This window comes from Garra rufa, chromosome 1 (assembly GCF_049309525.1).
Source record: "Garra rufa chromosome 1, GarRuf1.0, whole genome shotgun sequence".
NCBI classification, from domain to species: Eukaryota; Metazoa; Chordata; class Actinopteri; order Cypriniformes; family Cyprinidae; genus Garra; species Garra rufa.
Genome location: NC_133361.1, coordinates 47,079,698 through 47,103,424, shown reverse-complemented (window position 1 = coordinate 47,103,424; position 23,727 = coordinate 47,079,698). Strand labels below are relative to the sequence as shown.

At 34.6% G+C, this 23,727-nt stretch overlaps 3 protein-coding genes across 4 annotated transcripts; 1 reads left to right on the top strand and 2 right to left on the bottom strand.

The window, feature by feature from the left end:
• Positions 1-1,234: 1,234 nt before the first annotated feature.
• On the bottom strand, positions 1,235-8,181 carry nfatc2ip (nuclear factor of activated T cells 2 interacting protein). Its single transcript, XM_073833364.1, has 9 exons — positions 8,133-8,181; positions 7,352-7,465; positions 6,286-6,340; positions 5,144-5,255; positions 4,079-4,162; positions 3,598-3,865; positions 2,164-2,308; positions 1,835-1,944; positions 1,235-1,744 (listed from the first exon to the last, which is right to left on the bottom strand). Exons 1-9 carry the CDS (start codon positions 8,163-8,165, stop codon positions 1,583-1,585), a joined length of 1,083 nt encoding a protein of 360 aa, XP_073689465.1. The 5' UTR covers positions 8,166-8,181; the 3' UTR covers positions 1,235-1,582.
• A 974-nt stretch (positions 8,182-9,155) lies between these two features.
• sgf29 (SAGA complex associated factor 29) lies at positions 9,156-19,907 on the bottom strand. Of its 2 annotated transcripts, none has more exons than XM_073833361.1 (10): positions 19,757-19,907; positions 14,551-14,630; positions 14,361-14,436; positions 14,112-14,184; positions 12,132-12,196; positions 11,914-12,043; positions 11,432-11,578; positions 11,307-11,342; positions 9,758-9,920; positions 9,156-9,522 (listed from the first exon to the last, which is right to left on the bottom strand). In XM_073833361.1, the coding sequence occupies exons 2-10, from the start codon at positions 14,623-14,625 to the stop codon at positions 9,406-9,408; spliced, it is 882 nt and encodes a 293-aa protein (XP_073689462.1). In that variant the 5' UTR covers positions 14,626-14,630; positions 19,757-19,907; the 3' UTR covers positions 9,156-9,405. The 2 variants fall into 2 exon arrangements, with proteins under 2 accessions (XP_073689462.1, XP_073689461.1); XM_073833360.1 differs by lacking the exon at positions 19,757-19,907 and adding an exon at positions 14,916-15,094.
• Positions 19,908-19,946: 39 nt separating this feature from the next.
• nupr1b (nuclear protein 1b) lies at positions 19,947-20,785 on the top strand. The gene is made up of 3 exons (XM_073833362.1): positions 19,947-20,081; positions 20,234-20,371; positions 20,454-20,785. The coding sequence occupies exons 1-2, from the start codon at positions 19,985-19,987 to the stop codon at positions 20,359-20,361; spliced, it is 225 nt and encodes a 74-aa protein (XP_073689463.1). The 5' UTR covers positions 19,947-19,984; the 3' UTR covers positions 20,362-20,371; positions 20,454-20,785.
• Positions 20,786-23,727: the final 2,942 nt, after the last annotated feature.

Sequence of the window (23,727 nt, the reverse complement as noted above, 5' to 3'; positions counted from 1 at the left end):
AATAACCTGTGATAACATAAGTTCACGTGAGTGTGAAGTTAACATTTGCGGCATTTAATTTAGCTTGCAGCTGGGTCAGAAATCACCCTGGGCCTCTCTAAGTGACAAAATACCACACTTATCCTCATTTTCCTTATCAAATATTAGGCCTATCTCAGGTTTACATCACAGTATTTACACCCTGAGGGGCAAATGTTGATTTACAGGTACTTTACAATTAGAATTGTCCCAGTTGGTAATTTATTTTAGTTGATTGCCTTGATATACACTACCAGTCAAAAGTTTTTGAACTGTACATTTTTAATGTTTTTTTTTTTAAATAAGTCTCTTCTGCTCACCAATCCTGCTTTTATTTGATCCAAAGTACAATAATATTTTACTAGTTAAAATAACTGCTTTTAAAATAACTATTTTTTATTTTATTCCTGTGATTTTTAAGCAGATTTTTTAGCATCATTACTCCAGTCACATGATCCTTCAGAAATCATTCTACTATTCTGATTTGCTGCTCTAAAACATCTATTATTATGTTGAAAACAGCTGAGTAGATTTTGTTCAGGTTTCTTTGATGAATAGAAAGTTCAGAAGAACAGCATTTATCTGAAATAGAAATCTTCCCTAACATTATAAAATATCTTTAACATCACTTTTGACCAATTTAAAGCATCCTTGCTAAATAAAAGTATTCATTTCTATAATTTCTTTCCTCCAAAAAATATACTGACTCCAAGCTTTTGAATGGTATAGTGTATAATGTTAAAAAAACAAAATCCAGTTAAATGCCAATCTTTCTATTCATCAAAGAATCTATAAATATAAATAAATATTGATAATAATAATAATAATAAAAAAATGTTTCTTGAGCAGCAAATTAGCATATTAGAATGATTTTTGGAGGATCATTTGACACTCAAGACTGGAGTAATGCTGAAAATTCAACTTTGACCACAGGAATGAATTACATTTTAAAATATATTAAAATAGAAAGCAATTATTTAAAATATTTCACAATATTACTGCTTTTGCTGTATTTTGGATCAAATAAATGCAGGCTTTGTGAGCATTAGAGACTTCTTTAAAAAAAACATTACAATTCTTACTGTTCAAAAACTTAACTGGTAGTGTAAATGGGTGTAATGTTGTGCTTTCTAACATAAGAAAATAGTATGCTCTCAGAAGGAAAACCAACTCTGGGAAGCAAATACTGACAAAGTACTACAGGCAACAAAAAATATCTTACAAATTTGTCATTTTATTATATTTCTTTGAATCAAGTAAATTCTTTACATTTAAAAAAAATTACAATTCTTAAATAAATCAGGTGTATATACACAATGTAAAACTGATTTTATATTGTTTTTGTATGTCCTCAAACACAAGTTAAATGTGTATTGTTCAATAAACCTTAAAAAAAATCTGTTTTAAGTGATAAGAAGGTCTAAATAGACCTCTGACCTCCTATACAAATCTTTTTCCTCCATCTTTGCCAACCACTGAAACCATACCATTTCACACGTTACACTGCATAGAGAATATGGTTCCGAAAAAGTACAGAACTTTCAACATAAATAGTTGTAGGCGATTAGTCATAGACTTCAATGATGTCACCGTCCTCCATGTCTAGTTCAGCTGGAGTCTGATTATATGAGATCCTTGACCCATCAAAAAGAAATTTGGCTCTCCTTTTAGCAGTGGCACTCAAACCAGACACATACTGAGACAGGATGGACCCTAGAGGAGCATTCTTTAAAAACAAAAAACAAAAACAATGACAATTTAGTACTAATTTTACATAAACACAAGAACAACATCCAAAAAGACATACAGTACAGACCTTTTGTATGGAATACTCCTGCACAGATTCTTTCTCTTTGCCTTGCAGTCGCACAGTAACGGCATTACTTTTGTCGCTCTCTTCTTGTTTATTCTCTGTTACTACACAATCTGGAAAAGAAAGCAGAGAGGGAAAAGACTTGCATGAAGGCTGTAGAATTTTGTATGTGTTATTTATAGAACGTCTGACTTTTAGCATCAAAACCCAATTTCCCTATTGGAGGAAATGAGTGGAGTTTTACATCTTCACAAGCCAACTGGTGCACTCTGTAAGTGCACTGTGATGCATGCTAATGAATTCAGCTCAAAATTGCTAATGCTTTCTATTACCTATAATGTCAGCTATGCCGAGACCCAGCTCACTGATGGACGAGTGAATAGGGAGATCAACGTCTTTGTTTAATAACAGAATGTGGCTGGGTCGAACATTAAGCTTGATGGCCAGCTGTTCCACAGCTTTACTCAAAGGAGCCGTCTGCAATCAAAAGGCACAAACATATAATGAAAGTCAAACATTCATTTTCCTGTTTAAGTAAAAAAGTCTCATATACTTCATATACTTTTTTCTACAAAACAAATGTGACCCTGAACCACAAAACCAGTTGTAAGTAGCACAGGTATATTTGTAGCAATAGCTAACAATACATTGTATGAGTCAAAATGATTGATTTTTCATTTTAATGCTAAAATCATTAGGATATTAAGTAAAGATCATGTTCCATGAAGATATTTTGAAAACTTCTGCCGTAAATATATCAAAACCTAATATTTGATTAGTAATGTGCATTGCTAGGAACATTATTTGGACAATTTTAAAGGCAACTTTCTCAACATTTAGATTTTTTTGCACCCTCAGATTTTCAAATAGTTCCATCTCGCCAAATATAGTCATATCATAACAAACCATATATCAGTGGAAAGCTTGTTTATTCAGCTTGTATGTATCCATTTTCAAAAAAATGTACCCTTATTAGGGCTGCTCGATTTTGGCAAAAATCATAATCACGATTATTTTGGTCAATATTGTAATCATGATTATTTAACATGATTATGACAGGGTCCAAAACTTTATATAGTGATTAATTTAAAGATAGCAATACAACAGAAAAACAAAACAAAACAGTGCTTAAAAAAAATACTGAATACTTTTAAGCAAGTCTAAAGTAGTCTAACAATACTGCAAAAATTAAATGTAATTATTTGAGTGTGAAATAAAACAGTGTCCTGACTGTAATAATTAAACATGCTTTGTTTCTTATTAAGACTTCAGATGTCCTTCGTCCAAGAGCAGTGAGTGACTTTTATGATTTATTCATATTAGGCACAGAGACTGCAGAAGGAATATTATGTGTTGCCGCTTTAACCACACGGATCAACTGTTCAAGGTCATTTATGACATAACTGACAAGAGTTTACAAAATCACCAAGTGCCTCATTTTGAAATATTTTTGCATGTATTTGACCGTTTAGGCACACCTTGAGCTAAAATATACACAACATCAAAGAAATATAATAAATCAAGCATGTCCTGTTTTATGAAAGTCACATTACATGATTTTGCTGATTTGCATGTGAAATTAGGCTTTTATGGAGAAGCGAGAACGCACCACTGGAAAGGAGGTCATCTAGATTACTGCATTTTTATGATCGTTTGAAGCAGAAATCTAAATTTTGATTAATTGCACAGCCCTAACCCTTATGATTGGTTTTGTGGTCCAAGGTCTCAAATATGCCACATATAAAGCATATGTTTATTCCACTTACAGACAGTATTGGGATTCTGTACAACTCTGTTCGACAGCGAAACTTCAGTGAAATTTCTCGCCCAGAGCCTCTGTCCTCAGTATTTCGGGAACGTGATTTCTTTTTGCTGTCAGAGGAAATTATGATGATGTCGTCGTCGTCATCATCATCATCATCATCACCATCATTCACAGGAGATGGAGAGTTTCTGTAATCAACCGCAGGCTCCTTAGGCTCAGGCGAGAAACACACCAGAGAGCCAATCTCATTCAATTTCCTGTTGATTTCTCTAGGATAGAGATGAGAGAATAATAAAATGTCAGATTTATTTCTGCTTTAATAGCTGCTCATTTCATTACTTCATTACTTACTGAATCCTCTTTGAAGAAAGCTAATTTTGTCACAAGAGCACTAAAAACACTAAAAACTGCCTGGGAAAATAAGTTCAATCTAAAAGAGTGATCACAAAATGCCTTATTTCTTTACTGAAGATGCCACTCACCGTATTTTTTGGGTTGCCTGTCTGCTTCGTTTCACTGGTGGGCTACACGGTGGAGGGGGTGGAGAGGGTGAACGAAGGACTTCCCTAGGAAGGTGAGGAAAAATGATAGTTTAGATACCTGCCTGCAGACTTTAGTTCTAGCCCTGCTTCAACACAGCTGTAATTATCAAATGCTGCCTAAGAGATTAATTAGCTGGTTCAGGTATGTTTGTTTAGGGCTGGAGCTGAACTTTGTAGGATGGTAGATCTCCAGAATCAGGGTTGGGCATCCCTGGTTTAAATGAAAGAAGCTTAGGGTAGACTAATCAACCATCAGATGATTAATTGGCCAAGCTATGATTCATTTTAAATGGAATCCTAGGTGTTAAGACTTGTATGACTTAATATAACATGAATGATGGCTCTTACTGAAATATGTAGTAGAAAACCTTAAATATATATGTTATTTAAAAAATATCCACATCGTTTTCTACATACTTTGGACTATGTGGGCGCCATGATTTTGATTATGCAAAAGGGTGCTATTTTTACCGCAGCTCAGAAACCCTGGGTATCGAGTGAAATCTATGCTGAGAAACTCCTTCAGTGGCTGTAGCATCATGACAAGCGTTGGCATGTTTACATCATTTGCAAGCTCTTTTAGTAGCTATGCTCCACTAAAAGCCTCAAAGGCATCAGGGCTAAAGTGGAGAGAACAAAGACGCGGGTCTTTAGGAAGTTTAGGAAATCTTCCCATTCCTTTCTCCTCTTCTTATTGCTAAGAAAGCAGTGAACACTTGCATAACTTCTCTTGTTGTTGACTGAAAATTACAACCAAAATGCCTCACGTTGTGGCATTGTATCAATATTTTATTTTCCGAGTTGCTTATTCTGAGTTGTGTTGCTATTAAAAATACATACAGGTAGCACGAGCAGCCATTTGACATCATCGAAATAATGGCGCCCCCTCCTTTAGCAAAATATGTATAAAATTATGTGGATTTTAAAAAAATATTTAAATCTTTCATAGGTTTTCTACTATATATTCTATAGGGCAAATGAAGCAAAGTCAGTCTGTGTACTTACTGAGCTTCAGTCTGTTCTGGCTCCTCCTCAGAGCCACTCAGATCAATGCTGATTGGCCGTTTCTCTGGACGAGGTGGGGAAGGAGACCACAGAGGAGCAACCTTTTCCTCATCTGATAAAGTAAATGAAAACAGTGAGGATGGCGTAGATTGATCTCACTTACAAAATGGTAAATACTGAGGAGTGATGAGAAACCCTCGCTCACAGGAAGCAAGTATTACATAAAGGACAGATTTGGGCCATTATACAGAATTGGTTTCAAGTCAGAGTTGGAAATGTCTTGAGAAAAAAAAAAAAAAAAAAAATTCCTCAAATGGGAATGCGAATTGTAAATATCCAAGGTACACATTTCTAATAATTGTGCAGTTAATTCTCATATTGTATTTTCAGACAGTTTTGGAGCATTTGTCCTCTCCCCAAATTTGTGTAAATCACAGTAGTATATAATTTAATGAGAAGGGTTATATTGACCTATTAAGATTCTGCTTGCATCTTTCTTGTAAATGTTTTTTTTTTCTATTTTATTAAAACATTTTAAGAGGCACATCAATAACAATTACAATTTTAACAATATTTCAAGTGTGATTTATGAGATTTGATGTATTTTGAATCCAATACAAAAAGTTGATCATACTGATTTCAAAGTTAAGGATATTATACACTTTTATAACATCTTAGTTAATAATTCAGTATACTTTATTTTGGACAAAACATCCCATGTTTTGGTCATGCCTGCACATTTTCGGTAGTGGCAATAAAGCTTTGGTAGCAAACACATCACATGACAGAATTTTAACTTGCATAATAAAACACTACTAAAACATACTAAAATACAAAAAAAAAATGCATAACTGTACTAAAAATGTGTTTATTTCCTTCAAATAAAGGATTATGTGTTCCCATTTGTCACTACTGTAACAATAATGACATGTTTGGTAGGAACTTCTGTTGCAGTAGAGACAATTTTATGGGATAACACCCTAAGAAAAAACTTTAACAAATGTTTTGGTAGTGACAATACTTCTGAACCTTGCTCAAAGACCTTTTTACACTAGAAATGTCTTCATGGTAACCTCATTTAATAAATAGATGTATAAGAATAAAACATTAGTATGTATATAATTAAAAAAAACGTTTGATACCTGTGAGACTGGTGTGTTTGAAGGTTATTGGCTTTAGATTTAAGGAGCTGTTAACCTGAAACACAAAAATTGTACATCTGAATCACCTTTTAGCATTTGTTTGCTCCTTGCAACACATCAATCCCAATGCATTTGGATTACAGACATACAGTACTGTGCAAAAGTCTTAGGCCACAAGAATTTTCAGCAGCTAAAAATGGTTAAGTCAGTAATTTCTATCTTTTGCTGTAGTGTGTCAGTAGGAAATATCAGTTTGCATTTCCAAATATTAATTTTGCCATTAATTGTAAAAATCCAGTGAGATTTTTGTTTGCACAAGGAGTTTGACAACAGCCAGTGCTCCACACAGAGATCAGATCTCATCATCACCCAGTCTGTCTGGAATCACATGAAGAAACACAACAAACTGAGACAGACTAAATCCAGAAGAACTGTGGCAATGTCTCCGAGATGCTTCAAGAGACCTATCTACAAAGCTACCTGAAAAACTATGTGCGAGTTTACCTAGGGTGAAAGCTGCTTTAAACTCAAAGGATGGACACAGCAAATGTTGATTTAATTTAGTTAATAGAAGTTAACTGATAAAGAAACTCTATTTATGACATTATTTTTGACAGCATCCGCATTTTATAGCATTTTTACACAAAAGGCTAAAACTTTTAACAGTACTGTAGCCTTGTAGATAGGTTTCTTGAAGCATCTTAGAGACGTTGCCACAGTTCTTCTGGATTAAGTCTGTCTCAGTTTCTTCATGTGATATCAGACAGACTGGATAATGATGAGATCTGATCTCTGTGTGGAGCACTGGCTGTTGTCAGACTCCTTGTGCAAACAAAAATCTCTCTGGGTTATTACAATTAATGGCAAAATGAATGTTTGGAAATGCAAACTGACACACTACAGCGAAAGATAGAAATAACTGATTTAAAACCATTTTTTGTTAGTGAAAATACTAGTGGACTAAGACTTTTGCACAGTACTGTATTTTCAAACATGTCAAAGGTCATCAAGTGTATTCTTTCCAGTCAGGAAGGACTTTGAAGTTAAGTATGCAAGACCTAGTCACCTTGTTGGAGTAAAAAGGTACTGTGGTGATGGAGGAGGCGTCGAGGATGCGTCGGCGTTTGGGAGGTTGTTTTGGAGGGTCTGATACAGGAACACCCACATCACTGTCTGATACCTGGAAAAAAGAAAAAGCCCACATATTTATTATATTACTTCGATTTTGCGGGAAAACATAAGTTATATTTGTAAAATACAGTTAGCTAATTCAGCTAATAGCCTGTCAATCGTGACAAACTGTCAGATTTACACATTTGTTTACAGACTGTATCTGGCCGCACGGGGATAACGTTAGATCACAAGAGAAATCGAAATTGTTCGGTAAACGGCTAATGCGATATTTAAATGATAACAGTTATTAATAACTAAAAATGATACGGAGAAAATGAATTTAACGTTAGGTTTTCAAAAGCGCATTAACCGATGTAAACACATGCTCAAGCATGTCCAATTTTAAACTGCTGATCTTTGAGTAACGTTAACAGTTAACGCACAGCAAACTTGAGGGTGACACTGCACACTTACGTAACCGTAGTCACTTTAACTAATAGTTACTACCACTTGAAGTACTTTACTTTTTCTGTGTTGTTGTCGTTCATTAATCAATATGACAACTGATTAGCCAGCGTGCTATTACACAACAGGACAGTTATAGATATTAGATATTCAGGGTTGTTTTCTGGCGATAACTAGTCAAACATTGTGTCCATGTATAACACACAGAATTAGAGTAGCAACAACTGTTTAAAGCTAACACTGAATAACTGTTATAAACGAGATCTCACCGTTTCAGCCATGGTTCGTTTCAGCGCGCTCATTCCCGTGCGCGCTCCCGGTAAGTCGTCGTGACGTCACGTAACAAAGGCTCGCTCACTGAATACTTTATTCCAATTTTTTACACAAATGTAAGTTTCAAGATGCTAAGCCCTATAGTTCTGTTTTCTGTAGCTTAAATCCAACCTTTTTTTTTACATGCAGCAGATCTGAAGCCCTTAAAACTGCCATTGTTTTTTGTATGTTCTTTCAAAAAACTCTATTCTACTGATTGTTATTTTCATGAGGCTAATGTTTTTAGGGGACAGTGAACATTTAGTATGGATGATTAATATAACTATTTTATACAGAAAACAGAAGATAAATTACTAATAGCAGCTTCATTCTAGAGTACAATGCTAAAAAAAAGGTCTTGAAGGAATGGAGTATTGTTCATCTTCAAAAATGTAATCTCAATATGAAGGATGTAAATATTCAAGACGAATATGTGACCCTGGAACACAAAACTAGTCTTAAGTAGCACGGGTATATTTGCAGAAATAACCAAAAATAGATTGAATGGATCAAAATTATCTATTTTTTTATGCCAAAAATCATTAGGATGTTAATTGGAGATTATGTTCCATGAAGATATTTTGTAAATGTCCTACCGTAAATATATCAAAACCTTTTGATTAGTAATATGCATGGCTAAGAACTTAATTTGGACAACTTTAAAGGCGATTTTCTCAATATTACAGATTTTCAAATAGTTGTATCTCGGCCAAATATCGTCCCATCCCAAAAAAAAACATACATGAGCTTTCTGTTGTATAAATCTCAATTTCATAAAATTGACCCTTATGACTGGTTTTACGGTCCAGGTTCACATACAAATAAAACCTTGAAATAATCTGGCATTAAAAAAAGTATATTAGTTGAACATGTTGTCCTGAATATCTGTGGTGGTCACAAGCCCTTTACAAGATCCATTTAACATTTAAAATATGCACGTTTGGCTTTATAAAGTACAGACAATAGATTTGTGTTGAGATCTTTCATTCACATGTAAAGGGTTTATTACTTAAGCCCAATTCACTTGCAGTTGGTCTTGTTGCATCCAGATCCACAAAACCTCATACAAAAGATGCAGTATAAAATATACCAATACTATATACACGGTAACAGAAATGAAAAAAAAAAAAGCACATAAAAAGAGAATCAATGCTCAATATCCTGTTTTCAATCACAACAATTATCATGCAAGGTCTTTTTGCAAACAATGTCCCATATAGTACATTTCTGTCACTTCTTTTTGTTCTCTTTGCAGGCCACTACATATCGCTGAGCGACGTTGAGAGGTGGAGAATAGCCGTCGGCATAAGATGTATCCTCAAACAGAACAGAGTAGTCATCCTGGGGCTGGAAAAGCAGTAAGATGTGTCAAATTATAGGGAAATTATTCTTCTGTTTTTAAATACCTCATCTAGTGAATTCACAAAACTCATAAAGAAATATTTTAACAGACTAACAAGAATTAAAAAAAAACTCTCTAACATCATTAAGAGTGATAATAAATCATCAACACTTCAAGTATCTCTGCAGCCTCCGATCCTACACTTTAATCAGTCTTTTAACTCATTCTTGTTTGGCTCACCCTATGTGGCGGCGTGTGGATCAGAGCTCTGTAAAAGCACGTGGTCTGTGGATAGAGGGCCAGCACCAGCTGATCTTTACTGAACAGAGCCTCTGGGTCTGTTTCTGGGTTTGCTTTCCACTGTGGAAGAGGAATTATTCTTCTCCGACTCAATGTGTGTCTCCTGAATAAAAGAGAATATTAGATCATTTGAGAACAGCAGTTCTGGAATTACACTACTGGTCAGAGTCACTAAGTAAAAAAGTAACATTGTGAAATATTGTTACAATTTAAAATGTTTTCTATTTTAAAATGTTATTTATTTCCTTGGATGAAAAATTTAGTAGCATCATTACTCCAGACTTCAGTGTCACGTGATCTTTCAGAAATTATTCTAATATGCTGATTTGATGCTCAAAAACCTTCTTTATTAGCAATGTTGCAAACAGTAAAAAAAAAGAAAAGAAAAAAAGTCAGAATTGCATTATAAACTCACAACTGCAAGAAAAAGTCAGAACTGCATGAAAAATTCAGAACTTCAAGATATAAACTTGAAATTGCAAAAAAACGGTTTATAACTCATAATTGAGTTTATATCACACAATTCTGACTTTATAACTCGCAGTAGCGAGTTTATAATTGCGTAAAAGAAAATTCTGAACTGTGAGATGTAAACTTGCAATCGCAAGAAAAAGTTAAGAGTTGTGAGTATGTCTTGCAATTCTGACTTTTTTCTCAGAATTGTGAGTTATAAAATTGCGTGATATACTCGCAATTCTGAGAACATATCAGTCTTTTTTCAAATTCAAAATTGGACTTTATAACTCGCAATAGCAAGTTTATATCATGCAATTCTAAGAAAAAAGTCAGAATTGCGAGACATAAACTCTCGCAGAATTGCGAGATATAAACTCGCAGTTCTAACTTTCTTGCAATTAAGAGTTTATATCTAGCAATTCAGAATTTTCTTTTACACAATTGTGACTTTTTACACAATTATATACTCGCAACTGCGAGGTATAGTCAGAATTGTGTGATATAAACTCAATTACTAGTTAATGTCAGAATTGTAAGATATAACTGACTTAATTTTTTTAAAAGTAAAAGTCAGAATTGTGCGAAAAAGTCAGCCAGAATTGAAATATAAACTTTATACCTTGTAAGTTTCTATAAATCAGAATTGCAAGATATAAACTCAAGAAAAAAAAAGTATAACTTTATAACTTAAAGAGCAAAGAATTGTGCAAAAAAAGTCAGTCATTATTGAGATATAAACTCGCAATTGCAAATAAAGTCAGAATTGTGAGTTTACATCTTGCAATTCTGACGTTATAACTCGCAATTGTGAGTATATATTGTGCAATTATTAGAAAGAAAGTCAGAATTGTGAGATGAAAAGTTGCAATAACCTTTTAAATTTTTGATTCAGTGGCAGAAGCAGGCTTCCATTATTTAGTGCTGCCATGCTAAATATTTCATTTCTTTAACATTACTGACCCCAAACGTTTTTGAACAGTAGTGTATTAATTCATATGTGGGTGAAAATCATGAATAATGAAATTGTACTTACTCTTTACCCTCTTCATCAATGTCATCCACTTCATACCTGATAAAACAGAATATCATGGTTACATTATCATGTCACACAATCAGGTTTAAAAGCTAAAAGGAAATGAATAACTGGTAGATGATTACTTGTTGGTGGAGTGATTGTAGCTGACAACTTCTGCAAGGATCCACTGTTCATCACCATCCACGGCCTTCACTCGTGCCGCCACTTTGTCACCCTGTTTAGCCACATAGTCACTGCTTGCTGGTATAGCGCCACACAGTGGTGGTGGACTGAAGGAGTAAGACAGATTTAGATTAGTGAAATGTAACAATTTTGACTCATTATTCACTGACTAATTCCACCTTCTGGGGGAAACTTCCAGCTGTTTGGTATAAGAAGAAAAAAACGGAGAATGACAACGTGCAGTAAACGGTATTGTAAGACCAATTTGCAATATCAAGCAGCAAAACAAGCTGTTTTGTACAGCTAAGAATAGCTGGATGCATGTGAGAGCAGAAGGCAGACCTATAACATTCACCAATTGATCACAACTATGCATAAAAATAAGGTGGGTAAGCATTTCAAAAATGTAGAAAGCATAACGATTGAGACTCTGAATTGTTACCTCTCGCCAGGTTTGCCGATCCAGAGAGGAAGTGTCATGGCCGACTGCTGTAGAAGGGTCATCAGGACACCTCTGCGCATGGTCTTTCTGGGTGGGTCGGTGTCACTGTACACTCCTGCCATCCTGGCGGCTGGAGAAAGGTAAGGGTTTGATTAGCCTCGCCATTTGTTCAAATACATGCAGACGCACATGTTTACAAACTAATATCCAAGATTTACCAATCCGTCTCTCTTCCAAAAGGGATTTAATTTCTGCAATCTTGTCCAGTGCCCGGCGAAGTATACTGTGGGAGGGAGGCATAGAAATCTGTTCAGTTACAGCTGTAAAGCCTGACTTATAAAATAATGGTCAAAAATTATTATTATTAGTTTTTAAATGGAACTGTTGGGGGAAAACACATTTTGAGTATCACGTTTGATATATCAAGCTTTTATGGCTCATTAAGTATAAAATAGGAGAATATTATAGAAGCTCATACTCGAAGAGTAAAAAAACAACAACAACAACAAGAGCAAATACATGCAATTTTATGCTGTTGATATTTCTATACCCAAAACGTAAGATGAAATTCTGATAGCTTGTAATATAAATCAATGAGATTTGTGACCCTGAACCACAAATCAGTCTTATGTAGCACAGGTATATTTGCAGAAATAGACCAAAATACATTGTATGGGTCAAAATGATTGATTTTTCTTTTATGCCAAAAATCATTAGCATATTAAGAAAAGATCATGTTCCATGAAGATATTTTGTAAATTTCCTACTGTAAATATATCAAAACTTAAATTTTGATTAGTAATATACATTGCTAAGAACTTCATTTGGACAACTTTAAAGGCAATTTTCTCAAAAAAATTTTTGCACTCTCAGATTCCAGATTTTCAAACAGTTGTGTCTCAGCCAAATATTGTTCTATCCTAACAAACCATAAATCAATGAAACGATTATTTATTCAGCTTTGAGATGATGTATAAATGTCAATTTCAAAAAATTGACCCTTATGACTGGTTTTGTGGTTCAGGGTCACATTTTTATGACAGTATAGCAGACTGCTTTCATAAAATGCATATAATTATTAGCGGTCACTCTACATCTACCACTAATACGTCTTTGTAGGATGACATTTAAATGCTTAGTTTTTATTGTGGAGGACAACAATGTATTGCAATGCAATACAATAATGATTGGGATATGTACAAATAATCCTTCCTCAAAACCTGATGGATCATATTTGATACCCACATTTTAACCTGATTTTTCTTAAAAATTATGCACTGTATGGAAAATCAAGTAACCTAAGTTGCTTTAGTCCAGTATTTGTTCATCTTGAAATATTACTAACAATATAACAGTTATTCTTGAGTTTGTTTCATAAAAATCAGTAAAGATTTCACAGCAAAAAGACATGTGTACCATGACATGAAGGTGGACATTTATGGATTTATAATAAAAGACTTTACTTGCTAAAAGTTTTGATCCTTTCGATGTTTAGAAATTTGTATCAAATATGTAACCCTGGACCACAAAACCAGTCTTAAGTAGCACAGGTATAACTGTAGCAATAGATAAAAATACATTTTAAAATTACTGATTTTTCTTTTATGCCAAAAATCATAAGGATATTAAGAAAAGATTGTGTTCCATTTTGTAAATCTCCTACCGTAAATATATCAGAACTCAATTTTGATTAGTAATATGCATTGCTAAGAGCTTCATTTTGACAACTTTAAAAGCAATTTTCTCAATATTTAGATTTTTTTGCACCCTCAGATTACAGATTTTCAAGTTGTATCTCAGCCAAATATTGTCCTATCCTAACAAACCATACTTCAACGAAAAGCTTATTCATATAATGTATAAATCTCAAAAAAAGACCCTTATGACTAGGTTTTGTGGTCCAGGGTCAAATAGGCTTTATAGGACAACAAGTCTGTCTTTCCAGTCAGCACACATCTGAGAGCCTCAGGCAAAAGCTCCACAAGATGGGGCTATGCAACCAAGATCTTCCAGATGCTTCTAGTTAACATGAAACCCAAATAATTAACACTGAAAAGTATAATGTTAAGAACAGATCGTTTTGTAAATCATCTTATGTAATAAGTATTTCTTAAAGTGAAGCTGCATATTTTGCATTGATGTACACTGTAAAGTGGTGCAAAGAGAAGCCAAATGCAGTAACTTGTACATCAACTTACCCACATTCAGCCTCAGCATCAGCTTTAGCTGTGGTGTAAAGACCCCTCAGTTTTGTTCGATAATATGGCGAAGCTGAGGAAGATATAAGCAGATTAAATGTGGAACAGAGATATAAGATAAGAAATTCAATTCATAAATGCAAATACTGAACATTAATTATTTTCCTAATGTGATTTATTGTTACAATTATTAACTGTTAACGTGACTCATTGTCATTGTAAACAATACAATAGGAATTCATGTCTTACTCTTATTTTCTGTCTGCATCCTTTCATGTGTTTTCTGGATGTTGAGAAGGTTGTGTTCACTTCTTGATCTCTCCTCCTGTGTATTTTAAGAAATATTAAGGTATGACCACTGGGTAGGGATTAAGTGTACAAAAAATTAGGTAAACTCAAACTATAGTGATCGAGCATGGGACAGCAGCCTAGTGCTCACCTGAGTTTGCTTTATGAGCTGATGCAGCTCATTCAGCAACTCTGCGATTTTGGTGTCTGCTGACACTAAAGCCATTGTATCTGCAAGAAAAAATGATTTCGGTTAGTTTTAACCAAAAAGACTCAAAATAAAATGTAAAACAACCTTCAAAAATACATAAATATTGAAATAATAAAACCTAAAGACACCACCAACATTACACAAAACTAAAGTAATATGTCCATAATTAAATTATTCTAACAGTAATGCATTTAGTTTTTTTCCTAGCTCAAATGCACATACACAATAAAGCGACATTGACTGGATAGAGCTCAGATCACACCCTCGGCGCGTGCACAGATAAGCAAGAAAAGCGTGAATCTCACCTTTAAACACACAATTCCGCGATGCTCTCCAGATTCACCTCGTGCATCAATACACGAGCTATGAACGAAAAATATGTATTTATTACAGTTTCGCCTTTCCTTAACGAATGTTAGGATTTGTTTTGCCTTTGCATTGATTGGCTATCTTTCTAGCTAGGCCTTGTACGGACGCAGCGAAGGGACAAACTTCACACGGCATGTTTTCAAAACGCCTGATTGAGGAACTGTGGTGGACTTCCTTAATTGTGTTTTAGAGAGATAAATCACCAAGACACATGGTTTAAACGATGCATTTATTTCTAAATCTAATACAACTGCAACGTATGATATTTAGGGCACATTATATAATCAAAAGATAATGATATGTGTGCCACAAAAGATAGGATCATCATGAGTTATCTACAGCATAACTGTCATTATCACCACAGTTAACCTACATATTTGGCTAGTTAGGTTTACACAGGGTTAGGTTTAGATACGTAAGTTTCGTTTTTAGAATTGTTTTTGATTTTTAAATGTTGCTTTATTTTTATAGGCTAATAAAATGTTCATATATATATATATATATATATATATATATATATATATATATATATATATACACACCCACATTAAGTTGAAGTCAAAAGTTTACATACACCTCGCAGAATCTGCAAAATGTTAATTATTTTACCCGAATAAGAGGGATCATACAAAATGCATATTTTTTATTTAGTACTGAATAAGATATTTTACATAAAAGACGTTTACATAGATATAATAGCTCAATTTATAAAAATGGCCCTGTTCAAAACTTCACATATACTTGATTCTTAATACTGTGTTGTTACCTGAATGATTCACAGCTGTGTGTTTTTGTTTAGTGATAGTTGTTCATGAGTCCCTTGTTTGTCCTGAACTGTTAAACTGCCTTCTGTTCTTCAGAAAAGTCCTTCAGGACCCACAAATTCTTTGTTTTTTCAGAATTTTTTGTGCATTTGATCCCTTTCCGACAATGACTGTATGATTTTGAGATCCATCTTTTCACACAGAGGACAACTGAGGGACTCATATGCAACTATTACAGAAGGTTCAAACGCTCACTGATGCTCCTGAAAGAAAAACAATGCATTAAGAGATTGAAAACTTTTAGATCAGGGTAAATTTATCTTATTTTGTCTTCTGGGAAACATGGGCTTCTGAGGGGCAGCACTAAATGAAAAAAAATACGACATTTAGGTAAAATCAGACAAATGTACACAAATTTAATATGTTCAAAAGTTTTCACCCCTGTCTCTTAATGCATTGTGTTTCCTTCTGAAGTATCAGTGAGTGTTTGAACCTTCTGTAATAGTTGCATATGAGTTGTCAGTTGTCCTCAGTGTGAAAAGATGGATCTCAAAATCATACAGTCATTGTTGGAAAGGGTTCAAATACACAAAATGATGAAAACCAAAGAATTTGTGGGACCTGAATGATTTTTCTGAAGAACATAAGATAGTTTATCTGTTCAGGGCAAACAAGGGACAACTATCACTTAACAAAAAGTTATTAGGAATCAAGCGTATGTAAACTTTTGAACGGGGTCATTTCTTTTCATAAATTGAACTATCAACTATCTATTATTGTCATGTGATTGTGCATTTAGATGCTTTTTTCCAGTGTTTATTTCAAGAATCATTTATTTGTAAAATGGTTTGGTACAGGATTAAAGTTTTTGGTTCTTACCATCAAAGTTTAAATGCAGGACACATAAAAAGAACATATGAGGGGAAAAAAAGAAACTATCGAAGATGAAATGAAAGAGACTGTAAATCATTCAGATAGTGATAAGCCCTCATATCTTTGACCTGAACTTTACTGTGTCCAAAGGCTGTGAATGATGAGATAAAATATGGAGTTAATTTTCAACAGAGACACTGGTGAGGGCATGATGAAAAACAAAACAGACAGACGGCGATAAGCTGCGGTTTATCTAGCAGAGAACTCCTGATCTGGGCAAGAAGGATGGCGAAAAGCAGAGAGATTTGTTATGTTTTCATAGCTGAATGCATATTGGCTCAGCCAATAACTTTGCAAATATTTACAGTACAGAACACCTCACTCTCACATGATATCAGTTTGAGAGCCAAAGCAAACAGTCAAGGCAAACGAGGGAAGGGAAAAGAGAAGAATTTGTACAAAAAAAAAAGCATAAAATTAAAGCGATTAGAGAGAAGAAAGGTTTTATTTTATGAGAGACAACATAGAATCAACTCAGATAAAGAACCCACAGAGTGTTATTGTTAGAAAAACACACTGTAGCACAGTGTGTTCTACAAATGCGCTACTGTAGTATTGTTTATGGCTCTGGAAGAAGAAATAAATTATGTAATCTCTAGCCTCCCTCATTTCTCACGTAGCTCATGCGCTCACATACACAAGACTGCGTCGTGGAATATTTGAGTGCAGTAGAAAAACTGAATCTTTTGCGCTTTTACTCTGTCATTACAACAGCGCAGAACCACAAGAGTCTTACTGTAAACTGCATCACCCAAAATATCCACACCAGTCATCATAAAGACCTCTGCCAAATTCCATTGTAATGAGTAGAGAACTTTTATGCCATATGTGCTTACACAATGGAGTGCAAAATGGGAACATGCTGGAAAAAACTAAAACAAAACTGCGTAATAATAGAGATTCTAAAAACATACACTACCAGTTTTTGACAATTTGATCCAAAATTCAGCAAAAACAGTAACATTTTGAAATATTTTTACTATTTAAAATAACTATTTTCTATTTGAATATATTTAAAAATGTTATTTATTTCTGTGATAAAGCTAAATTTAGTGTCACATGATCCTTAGAAATTATTCTAATATGCTGATTTGCTGCTAAAAAAACATTTTTTTTTATTTTTATTTGTTATTATTATCTATATTTAAAACAGTTGAGTATTTTTTCAGGATTCTTTGAATATAAAGATCCAAAGATCGGCATTCATCTGAAATAAAAAAAAAAAACTTTTGTAACATTATATACTATACCATTTAAAAGTAACCATTTGGAGTCAGTATAATTTTATTTATTTATTTTTTTGGAGAAAGAAATGATAGAAACTAATACATTTTTTATTTTAGCCAGGATGCTTTAAATGGATAATAAAGACAGTTCTAATGTTACAAATAATGTCTTTTTCAGATAAATGCTGTTCTTCTGAACTTTCTATTCATCAAAGAAACCTGAAGAAGTTCTATATAATAATAATAATAATAATAATAATAATAATAAATGTTTTTTGAGCAGCAAATCAGAATATTAGAATGATTTCTGAAGGATCATGTGACTGGAGTGATGGCTAAAAATTCAGCTTTGAAATCACAGGAATAAATTAAATTTTAAAATATGTTCAAATAGAAAACAGTTAATTTAAATAGTAAAAATATTAATTTTTTTTTACAGTGTTTGCTGTACCTTGGATCAAATAAATGCAGGCTTGGTGAGCACAAAACATTTAAAAAAAACTGTTCAAACACGTTTGAACAGTTGTATAGAAGTATACAACTTCTAAACACGATGTATAGAAGTATAAAAAATGGTGTAGGATTTAAAACAATCCCACAAAATTGCTAGTAATTTAGGTACAAAGAAACAGCAAAACACACTGAATTAAACTTTCTGAAGTAAAATGACTAAAACAGTCAATCTTGTAATATATATAGGTGAATTTGGGATTTTTGGGGGATTATCTAAAATAACTATTTACGCATTAACGCTTTTCAAAATTGAATCTATTCCTGTGATGGTTAAGCTGAATTTTCATCAGCTATTATTCAGGATTCTTTGATGAATATAACATTTCAAAATATTAATTCCTTTTGAATAATTATCCAAAAGATGCTTTTTGCCCTCAGAATCATGTATATGCCATCTGCAGGGACTAACTGGTCCATGCTCACTAGCAAAAAATCTTGAACATGTCCTATAAAAATGTTATTTAGTCTACAAGCTGCAATAGGGTGGAAGCTTTAGTCTGCTGGTCTTTGCTTTGATGGTGCAATAACGACTGCCCGACGGCAAGGAACAAAACAGCTTGTGGCCGGACTGCAGTGAAATTTCAATGATGGATTGGGCTTCACTTTGCCAGTTGTGGCAGATTGCATTGTACGATTCCCTATGCTGATGACAGAATCCACTGTCATGCATTTTGCATACTTGGTTACACACACATTCTGACACAGAGTAAACTGAAATAGAGAGGATAAGACATTGTGAATGTTGCAAAAGTCACTTTTTTGTTTCCCAGCAGGCGCAATTCGAAGACAATCTCCTATAATAGTCAGTCAAATTATATAACACAGTACCCTGTTTTGACAAACTAATCATCTGGAGTAGATCTTCAACAGTGAATAGGTAAACCTTTTAGTCTCAAGACATTCTCACAAATGGCTTGAGTCTCGTACTCTCTAAAGACAAATGTGTACAATAGTTTCTTTATAATATATTATAGAGAAGGTTAGTGGGTCACAGTCCACAGAGGGACGTGAGAAGTCTAAGCATAAAGTCAGGTGTAAGCACAGAGAGACAAACATTAACTAAATTAATCTGATCTTTATCAGAGATAAACAAACACACTCAAAGAGTGAAAAGACTGAAAGAGAAATTGAGTTAATATTAGAGTAACTGAAATGTTTAGAATTTGTTATTTTGTCTTCCTGAAATGAAAAAGAACACCGTGAACAGACATTGAACAAGTTTTTTCGGCTTAGAAAAGTAAAAACATAAAACAAAAGTATAAGTCAAAACAAAAACAATGTCATCTGCTCTGAAGGACATCCTGTCTGGCAGTGAGGCGTGCTGATAAAACATTAACTCACATCTGATGCAACTTTTCTTCTGGTCATGTTGACCCAGCCTAGGCGGGGAGCTGAAGGAACTTAAGGCGGAGCGACTCCTTTAAAAGACGGCAACCTAGAGGCTTGTAAACAACCCTGAACCGACCACAAGGAAGAAGACATTTAGACACACATCTGTACTGAACAAAGCATATTTTCCAGCTTGCGTTTTCCACAGTCGCTCCAGAAGTTTCGCTAGCAGCTGACAAAATGAGCCACGTTGACGTGAAAAACATCGAACCGACCACTTTTGAAGACCGCTACTACGATGAATATGAATATTATAACTTAACAGACCGTTATACCGGTAAGTTTTTAAAACGCTTTATTATGCTACTCTTTCCACGAGTAACTTTTTAAAGAGCTTTCGTTCATTATCGACGTTCTTCATAATGTCTGTTATTAATCCTTAGTTTAAACTCGTACTTTTAACTGACTTGTTTTCTTTGTTGACTACAGAGTGCGCTAGTCGCAAGGGCAGGACGAAGAAGGAGGCGAGTGGAAACACGAACAGACCAAACCCTGCGGGACACGAGCGGAAAATAGTGGAGAAACTCCAGAATGCTGAGAAGAAAGCCAAAGAGTGACGCAGAACAGGTGTGTGAAACATCTACTCTTTAAAGATTAACACTGAGCGGGGGAAAAAAATGTGAATTGAACAATCATGTTTGTCTTCTAGATTCAATCGGACGGCTATTACTGGCAACCGACCACAGGTGTCTCTGCGGGAAACGGGCGCTGAGCTGCGGCAGGAGAGGCTTCTCGTGAACCTCCGCCTCAGGATGAGATGCGCGGGCTCCAGTGACTCGTGAAGTGGAGAGTTTTGTGAGGCGCACACCGCTCTCGTGAATGTGGTGGAGCCTGCAGAACGAGCACCTCTTCAGAGGAACCGATATGCTTGTGATGTTGAATGTACGTGTTAAATGGTAGCTGTGACCATGTTTGGTGTTTTGGTATGAAAAGTTCTTTTAGCTAAAGTTCTTTTAATAAAGACCACTTTTTCCATCAAAATTTGTTTGATGCACTCTGTATACACTAATAAATCACAATTACATCATAAAGCTTTTTCAGACTACACTATCAGTCAAAAGTTTTTAAATAAGTCTCTTCTGCTCACCAAACCTGTATTTATTTGGTCCAAAGTACAGAAAAAATGGCAAAATACTGAAATATTTTTACTATTGAAATTAACTGTTTTCTATTTGAATATTTTAAAATGTTAATTATTTCTATGATTTCTAGCATCATTACTCCAGTCACATGATCCTTCATAAATAATTTGTTGCTCAAAAAAAACATTACAGGTTTGTGCCAAAAAATTAGAATATCAAGGGAAAGTCCATTTATTTCAGTAATTTGTTTCAAAAAGTGAAACTTGTATGTTTATATTAGTTCACTTCACACAAAGAGAAATATTTCAAGCCTTTATTTGTTTAAATTTTAATGATTATGGATTAAAGATAAAAAAAACAAATCCAGTAGAATATTATGACTAAGTTCAACTCCTTGTGTCCCTATTAGAGGATGGATACCCGAGCCGAGCCCGACGGTACCCGACAGAACCCGACGGGTCGGGCCGGGTTCGGACAGATATTTAGAAAGGATGCTCGGGTTCGGGTCGGGCTCGGTCACATCAGCGCGATAGTGCGCCTGTGTTATAACGGCGCTTTTTGCCCAGTGTGCACTGATGCTCTCATCTGTTGACATTTCCGAACGCTTTTTTTACAGTGGCTTAATAAAAGCGGGCTTTCCACACAAAAAAGTGCATGTGTCATTAGTATGAGTAAAAAAGAGATTTTAACTGTGTCGGGCTGGGATCGGGCTCGGACATAAATATCTTAATGCTTGTCGGGCTCGGGTCGGGTTCGGTTACTGCTCTGTCGGACTCGGGCCGGGCTCGGACAGAAAAATGCGGCCCGATCCGCACTCTAGTCCCTATCTAGTCAGCTAATTAACACAAAACACTTGCAAAGGTTTATTCAGCCTTTAAATTGTCTCAGTCTGGCTTAGTAGGCTTCAGAATCACGGGGAAGACTGCTGACTTGAAGGATGTGCAGAGGACTATCATTGACACCCTCCATGAGGAGGAGAAGCCTCAGAAGGCAAACCTGCCCACAAAGCCAAAACTAGCACTACCTGGTTGAATAGCCAAGGAATAACTGTACTTGATTGGCTGGCAAACTTGCCTGACATAAACCCCATTGAAAATCTGTGGGGTATTGTCAAAAGGAAGATGAGGGAACAGAGACCCCGAAATGCAGACGAGCTGAAGGCCAATATCAAAGCAACTTGGGCTACCATAACACCTCAACTGTGTCAAAGGCTGATCGCCTCCATGCCACGCTGCCTTGATGCTGGAATTAGTGCAAAAGGAGGCCCAACAAAGTACTGAGGAGTACATTTATAAAGTACATTAACACACTTTTTTTGTTTAAGATCCTTTTTAATTGGTCACATGAAATATTCTCATTTTGTGAAATACTGGATTTGGTTGTTTTTGTCTTTAAGCCATAATCATCAAAATTGAAACAAATAAAGGCTTGAAATATTTCACTTTGTGTGTAGTGAACTAATATAACATACAAGTTTCACTATTTGAAACAAATTATTGAAATGAATGGACTTTCCCTCGATATTCAATTTTTTTGGCACATACCTGTATGTTCAGTGTTGAGCAGTAACTAGTTAGTAATTTAGTTACTGTAATAATATTACTTTTTGCAGTAACTAGGAGTGTAACTAATTACTAACAAGATTTCAGTAATAATATTACAGTTACCATCCATGAAATAGCTTAGTTAATGATGCCTCAACCCAGCTGATAAAAATCCAACAATTAAATAATTCCAAGATTTATTTTCATAATTGTCATTACTGGCACATGCATTCAATGTCCCAGTGCACAGGCAAGCTTGGAATGTGGAAAAACTTACATTCAGTAGATAGAAATATTGCATTATATTGTTTTTGTCAGGAAAAACAGATGATCTGAACACTGTTGTGTAAGTTGTAGCTGTACTTTACTCTGGCATCACATCCCACTTACATTCTTCTGATCAGCATGTGGTACATTACATTACTATAATTAAAAAAACTTATGTGATTTGGATAAATTACAATCAAGCTACACATGACAATTAATGAGAATAATACAACACTTCTACTTAAATGCCACTATTAGTCACTATTCAGTGTTTGTAATGACTTCTGATTGCGATCAAATGTGGATTTTGGTCAAATGATGAGGCAGAAATATGTCGTAACATAGTAGAAATTTACATCAAAGATAAATAGTAACAACTTAGTAAAAGTAATGTAACTGTTGCCAGAAAGTATGCGTAATTAACAATATTACTTTTTAAAGGAGTAACTAGTAATGAGTAATATATTACGTTCTTTGAGTAACTAGCCCAGCACTGATTATGTTGCAAACAGCTGAGTAGAAAGTTATGGAAGCCCGTTCCGCCCCAGTCGAGAAAAATAAAAAAGATTCCGTGAGTCATAATAATGACAAACTTTCTCACAATTATGACTTAGTATCTCATTATATTGAGAAACTTTCTTGTAATAATGAGTTAAAAAGTAATAATATTCATAAAAAATAAATCTTGCATTAACGAGAAACTTTCTCGCAATAATGAGAAACTTTCTGGTAATAATGACTTCATCTCATAATATTGAGAAAGTTTTTCATAATAATGACCTAGAATTATGTCACTGTCGGCATCCTCTCTGACTGGGGTGCAGGACGAAGTGGGCGCAATCATATTTCAAAGGAATACCACTGGATCAGCTATTCATGTGGTGGACTGTCATAATTTTTTTTTTTTTGCAGGACAATACTGAATGATGTGCATCAGAGTGGATTTAGAAGTGGGTATAAGCCAAGCCACCTGGTAAAGTCAAGTCAAGTCGAGCTTTATTGTCATTCTGCTACATATAGTGGAACGAAA